Consider the following 7063-nt stretch of genomic DNA (forward strand, 5'->3'; position numbering starts at 1 on the left):
TCAATTCATCAGAATCTCAAGGTTACACGAATCAACCTTACGATCATCAAAGCTACAAACTATATATATCTGAAAACCCTCGATTATTTTGCAAGATTTATGGTTCTAGTTTCATTGTTCCTGATGGCTAGGGTTTCCCAGATGGTGTGGAAAGATCGAAAAGTGCGTCATGATGAAGGTGAGTCAACTCCAAACGAGAAGAAGGTCCTTCTGGTTAGCTTGGGTATGTATACGTGTCATCTTTTTTAAAGATCATTGAGTGTGGGTTGTATCTGAATCCAACAAAAGGTAGCTGGACTAAAAATGTTTATATGAAATTAAGCATGGATGTGTTGAGGTACGAGGTTCATATTCTTCAAGATTACATTCTGATTCCTTAAATAATTGCTTTTCGAATATGGAAGCCTCGTGTTTCCGATGGTCTACTTAGATCTTTCTTCACCGGTCTATAGGTACCATCTTTGGTTCAGTTTGTTCATGAGATAGAGATCCAGTTGTCTATCATGCTTAATTTTATGCACAACAATGTCATGTGAATTTGAGTTCTTGAATGTTGTTTTTCTCTTTTCTGTGTGTGACATTCTTTTTTCCTTAAGATCATATGTTGTAAGGCTCAAACTTATACATGCCCACCCACAAGGGTTGGATTTGGGTGAGAAAGATAGTCAATGTGAGAAGCGTAGGAACTCCACCATAAGATACACATTAGGATAAGATGCACTGGATCAATCCACATATCAAGCGTGATTCATAGGTGGGTTTTCAGATTAAAGGTGATCAAGGGTCCAGATCCATTCTTACGTTTCTCACTTTAACTCTTTTTCTCGCACGATGCTTTGTTTGCCCATAAGAACCAAAATTATTACTTTGATGGGTTTCCACTATCGGAGTCAAGAACTAGACACTCTGGAGTAATTTATATTCGTCTTACCCTTCTCGACACTCGAGGCCAATTTGTGCCCATCTAGCCTCTCTTGGAGGGGCATATTGCAGTCCATATGGGCTTACTTTAGACCATTTCACTTCTATGTATGTTGGAAACCCCCATTTTTCTGCTTCTGTTATTGAGGACTGTTTTGAAGAGCAATTTAATGGAGTTCCATATATTCATATAACAATCATGAATTTAATGAAATCCATGATTTATTCAACCCGTCACAATATGTCTTTGTTTCAGACTTAATCGACTTAGTTAACAAAGGACAGATCTATTCTTGTCCACATTCTGCCAAAAATACCCAATTAGAAGAATAAACCGTCAACGTGACAAACCCAATCCGAAAAATAGACAGAATAACTCAACTCTAGCGAACAAAAAACCTAATAGAGATCTAAAATATACAAATCGAAATAGTTGGGGAACGTTTGTCATGTAATGCTTCTTTTTGAAACGATCATTATAAAAATGACTGGTTTTTTTACATTGAAATGGTCAAAATCATATTTTAGTTTGACAAATCGTCGTCATGATGATCCAAAATCAACATCAGGAAATTCTAAATAGTCTTGCGTAGACTAATTTTTAGGATTCATAGAACCAAATTCATACACAACAAAAAAGTGTGTTCAAACAAGTGACAAATTAATACTCCTTATTTTCATCGAACAAGAACATCCTCAAACAATCCTAAGGACGTCCGTTAAGCTTCATAAATAACTAGGCAGACACAGAGGCCCGGCTTCGCTCTTCTCTATTCGGAAAAAAAAAACAAGAAGAAATCTAGTGCAGAACCGGTTTCCTGATGAGCAAATTTGAACAACTTTTCTAGCAAGAGACGATACACGGTGCTGTTTCTTCCAAAATTGAAACATTTCCAACGACGGGTTGAAAAGCGGCAATGTTTTCAAGGCGTTCCCATGTCAACCGCCGCCTCTCAGCCACCACAGTTGAGGTTGACTTGTCCTCCTCTGACTGCCCTTGGCACGAAACCACTAACTCTTGATCCACATCGTTCAACATTTTCATCATGTTTTGTGCAAGGTTGAGCACGGTGCGGCTCCAATGGGTTTGGGAGTTCCGCTCTAAGGACGAGAAGACTAGCGGCATTATCACCTGGCGGTTATACATGATGAGATGTAGTACGTGCTCATTGTTCCATAAGAAATGTGCTCGCTCAGCCACCTACAAGTTAGGTTCACTCGTAAGAACAAGTACACTTCTAATACATCTGGCTCGAGCCATTGAGCACACAAATAGCCCATTGGATATAAACAAAAATTGACCCAAATAATGAAACTATATATGCAGCCGAGTTTGTGTAAGAATATCCGATCGGATTCACATGCTAGTTTTCCCACAAACGGCAAGATATGGCACATTGACATAAACCAAATCAAACCAAACCAGGCCAGTGTATCCCACCTGAGGATGGAGTCAGGGTGGGATGTACGCATAACTGACCTTTACCCTCAGAGACCCCATGCTTGTGCGAAGTGTGCAGAAGAAAAAGAAAAGTTTTCGGTAACAACGGGCATCCGGGCCGGTTCGTGTGCACCTCGACTATAGGGTGCAGAAGTTAATAGCCGCCGGGAAAGTTTTACTATCTTGTAATAGGATACTACATTGGACACTCTCTGTCCAATAGAATTGTTTTACTATTAGTCAAATGTCTTAAATACCCTTCGATATGTACAAATAACTGCATGAATCGTGTGAATCCAAATCAATATATCCAATTCCTTGTAATAGAACACTAGTCTTGCAATGGGGAACTACATTGTAACAATTGACTAGCACGAGCTCGAGAGAAATAGTCCAATGACTTATACACCCCTCAATAACGACAAAGTAGATGAATCTTGCAAACCCAAATTAATAAAACCGACATTTTGCAATAAGACAATGGACAAATAGGCCCGAGGGTGCTTAAAAATCCGGTGTCCAACACTAAATTAGATTAAACCTCAAATATTCCTTTTTGCAAGTACAATGCATCCTTTGTCACAAATGGAGTTACTCCAAGAATTCAAACTCAAAACATACAACATATAGATTGTGAAAGCATCAGATTCCAATAAGTTTCTAAAAAATACTACAGAAATATTGGAAAATTACCTGGAAATGGGAACTGCGAAGACAGCAATCTATTCGGCGAAACAATGGAACCATAACCTTCTCAAACTCATCGGTATGAATCATTTCAAGCAACTCTTCCAACTCACTTAAGAACATCAACTGTTTCTGGCTACTTGTAACTGGCCAAAACTTCAGCAGCCCCATTATAACAGCACTCGAAAGTTTCGGTTCTTTCTCTATGAACTGAACAATACAGTAAGTTAGCTGGTGATGATACACGCCCACAGACTTGGGTTTGTGCAGAGGAACAAGAGCCCTTAATAAAAACATCTTGTGTTCTTTCTTTAATGGCAAAGCGAATCCACTAATCACACTACCAAAAATCTCCAATAATTCTGCAATCCCATTGTGTTTTTCGGTTTCAAAAACAAAACGGTATATGATGTTGCTGACAACCATCCGAATAAAGGGTCTGTGAACCATGAATTTACCATAAACCCTATGTAGAATGGCTTTTAAACAGTCTCGTTCTCTAGGATCTTCAGTATCAAATAGATCAAGTAATCTTAATATGAAAGAATGGTCGATATACTGTTTGGCAACTTTTGGATCAAGAGAAGTTTGACTGAGAAATCGAAGGAGTATTTCATATACAAGGTGTAAATGTGACCATGCTGGATCAAAAGACGGTTCTTCATCTTCTGTTTCACCACGAGGTGAATAAACAGAGTTTTTTGGAGGGAAATCGCGAAAAAGATTGTTTCCACACATTTTACAAATGGCAAACATTGCAGGTTCACTAAGTTTAGCAGATTCGGATGAGAGAAAATCGATAATTTCTACTAAAGTTTGGCGCTTTATGTCTTTCTCCACAGAATCTTGAGCTTGATCTTGAAAATCATATAATTTTGAACAAAGATTCAACTTACTGATGAGAAGTCTCAGCTTCTCTGAATTTTGGACATCTTTAAAAGGTATTTGAGGATCAATCATTTCGCCCGCTGGCATGATGCTTGCAGGAAAAATTGAGGAAGACATCTTTTTAACTGTGTTTAATCGACTTGAAATGGCATTATAAGTGTTGATGAAGCCATTGTTGCCCACATCCGTTGTAACACTACTTGAAGAACTACCTCCATCAGCATCTGTTGCATTGGCTTTTGACGATTTACGAGGGATTTTTGCGAGAAATTGTTTGATCATAGTGGAAATAGTTGAATTTGAAGCCAATAACAAACCTAAAGCAAGCCAAAAAGATGAATGTGAGCAAAAATATTAGTCAAGAACATCAAAACTGTATTACATGAAGTATCAAAGAACCTGACAAACATCCCCATTAGTAGTAAATTCAATGAAATATAAGAAACAGAATTAGCGGAGTTAACGACGATCCAAAAACAATTTTAAGAAACATTTTCCCCAATTTACCATAAAAAATCATCTTGTGAGAACTCAAATATAAGTAAATCTTGCAAGAACAAGTGCTTTTTTTGGAAATAGAGTGTCAAGAAAGATGAGTTTTCTAGCATTAACCTTTCCAAACTAAGTAAATCATTTAACAGAACAAAACCCTAATCAAACAACAATTTGTCATTTTGATCTCATCTCAAAATGGGTAAAAGATCAAAACTTTTCAAGAAAATCTTGAAGAGGTTTTCAAGGAAGGACAACATTCGTTGCGAAAGTTGAAATTATCGCTATAATTCACAAGCAAAGTGCATATTCACAGTTATGAAAAGGGATCTAAGAATAGGATGTCCAGATCTGAAACCCAGATGAAGATCTACAAACTCACCACAGAGAAAATGGATGAAAACCCAGATCATAAAAAGACCTAAAAATCCCAAATTTTGGATTGAAGGCTACAAGAGTACCATTAAAAATTGTCTATATGCAAGCAGTGTTCTGTCACACAACAATAAGTTTTCCTATAAGATAATGTAAAAGTCAGAACACTGAAGAAGCAGGTAAGTCTTGAGAGATCTAATACCCAAATACATACATAAATACACATATATACATACATACATACATATATATATATATATATAGAGAGAGAGAGAGAGAGAGAGTACCTGCAGTTTCTGGTCCAAAAATGGACATGGGCTTCTGCGAGAGTTAGAGAGAAGAAGACATGAACATGAGAGAGAGAGAGTTCTGTCAATTTCTTGAAATTGAAGACATAATAATAATAATGGTGGAAATGGAGGATCCCATCTTCCCTTTCTGTAAGCATCCAAGAAATAGGTTTTTGTTGATGATTTTTTGTACCTTCAAACTTTATTGTTGTTTTGATCTCATCAGTTTTGCTTTTCCCTTTAGAAATTTCCAAAAAAAAATAGGAGAGAAAATGAAAATGAAAATGAAAATGGAAATTTTCATTTCTTTTTATATTCCCTTTTCTTTTTTGTTTGAAAACAATATGAAACATATGAATAAAGAGCTGTAAAGACTAGTATTAATAAGACTGGACCAAATGTTACTTGGATCATTTTAATGTCATTCCAATAATTGGTTTTATAAGATGTTAAACAATTTAAATTTATAATATCAAACAATTACACGTTATATATGAAAGTGTTTTAAAATGTTATGACATATTTATAAATCATAAAAAAAGTTTTTATAATATTTTTAAAACAAATTTCGGGTTACTTTCTTTAAACACTTTCGAGAAGTATCTTATGAGCATATATTATTATAAGACACTTGTTTTTATAAGATCGTTTCAAATATAAGAATACTAATGGAAGCAAGACGGGTTTTGGGGGAGACCGTTTTTAAGATTCGATTGTCAACCGCTTCAAAATTAGAAAATCATTTTATTTTTCTGAAGAGAAAATCATTCTATTTTTTTTAAAGAGAAAATTATCTTTTTGAAAATAGAGAGGTTTTGATAAAGGTCATTATCGTTATTCATGGAAGTCATTATAAATGTTTATTGAAATTAAAGAAAATTTTCTAATACCACTTGTTGGTCATGAAATAATAATGACTAACACATAAGGTGTTTGTAAAAGAGGGGTTGTATACAAAAACAAGAATTTTTAAACTTTTTAATTTTGTATGTTTAATAAGAATAAAGAGCTACGAATTTTATTGTGAAAGCTAGAAAGGTAAGACTTGATCTTAAACAATCTGTTTGGTGACACAAATTTGCTAGAAACCGGAAGAGTAATAAAAGAAGGCACCCTTTCAGATCTGAATAATTGAGATAGTCATACATTTGATGTCGATTTTGCCTAAGAAACTATCACGCATAATTCCTTTCAAAACGAGTGAATTTCAACATATAACAAAGAAGGTCTTTTATAGCCAACATTGCATTAAATATTTTTGTCTAACTTTAACCTCGTGTTGGTCTTTTGTACTCCTCATTTTAGCCTTCGAGAATAATAATGACTTATGTTAACACAACTCATCATTTGTATGTAGAAGGAACAGAAAAAGAAGTAAGATACTAATAAAATAGTACTTTAGAACTTCATTTGTCTGACATGCAGGGCCGACCCTAGCTATAGGCCCAAGGCAGCAAATAGCCCAAGGGCATCACTTTCTGAAGCCCATTTATACATAGGTAGGTTCATTTTGAGTTAGGCCTAAAAAAATTACCGTTAGTAATCCACTGTATATAGATCAAAGGCCAAAGGCGTCGATCGACGACCGCTCATATCTCTCGGCCTCGCTTCAAGAATGAAGCACGAACGAACTCTATATTCCCATTTCCTGACCTCTCTCTCGGACTCTCGCTCTCGTTTCTGACTTCTGTTTTTGAGTTCTGAGACCTCTAGCTCTCGGCCTCTCACTCTTGACCTCGGTTATGGAACTGGTTGTGAGCCTGGTGAGGTTGTCTGATTGTCTCGTGTCTGGGTCTTGACAGCTCGAGCTCGACCTTGTTTCTGGAATCTGGAACCGCTCTATGCGTCTGTCACTATCGCTCATCTCTGTTTTATTTGGTAAACTTCTATTCTTCTAAACTTTGATTTCTAATGTTTAATGTTTAATATTTACTGTTTAGTTTAGTCTGTTTAGATTATGGTGATTTTC

General features: G+C 36.0%; 1 protein-coding gene across 1 annotated transcript; it reads right to left on the bottom strand.

The window, feature by feature from the left end:
• Positions 1 to 1511: 1511 nt before the first annotated feature.
• On the bottom strand, positions 1512 to 5213 carry LOC112507809 (serine/threonine protein phosphatase 2A 57 kDa regulatory subunit B' kappa isoform-like). Its single transcript, XM_025112527.1, has 3 exons — positions 5092 to 5213; positions 3056 to 4254; positions 1512 to 2122 (listed from the first exon to the last, which is right to left on the bottom strand). The coding sequence occupies exons 1-3, from the start codon at positions 5117 to 5119 to the stop codon at positions 1766 to 1768; spliced, it is 1584 nt and encodes a 527-aa protein (XP_024968295.1). The 5' UTR covers positions 5120 to 5213; the 3' UTR covers positions 1512 to 1765.
• Positions 5214 to 7063: the final 1850 nt, after the last annotated feature.

The sequence above is a fragment of the Cynara cardunculus genome (assembly GCF_001531365.2).
Source record: "Cynara cardunculus var. scolymus isolate 2C chromosome LG 2, CcrdV1, whole genome shotgun sequence".
In the NCBI taxonomy this organism is placed as follows: domain Eukaryota; kingdom Viridiplantae; phylum Streptophyta; class Magnoliopsida; order Asterales; family Asteraceae; genus Cynara; species Cynara cardunculus.

Bases quoted from the DNA above. Each gene is read 5' to 3' on its own strand.
- LOC112507809 (XM_025112527.1), bottom strand. From the start codon at position 5,119: ATGTCCATTTTTGGACCAGAAACTGCAG. The intron at 4,255-5,091 runs GTACTCTCTCTC...GGCTTGCTTTAG, and splicing joins TTTTGGACCAGAAACTGCAG to GTTTGTTATTGGCTTCAAAT. The intron at 2,123-3,055 runs GTAATTTTCCAA...CCTAACTTGTAG, and splicing joins TTCGCAGTTCCCATTTCCAG to GTGGCTGAGCGAGCACATTT.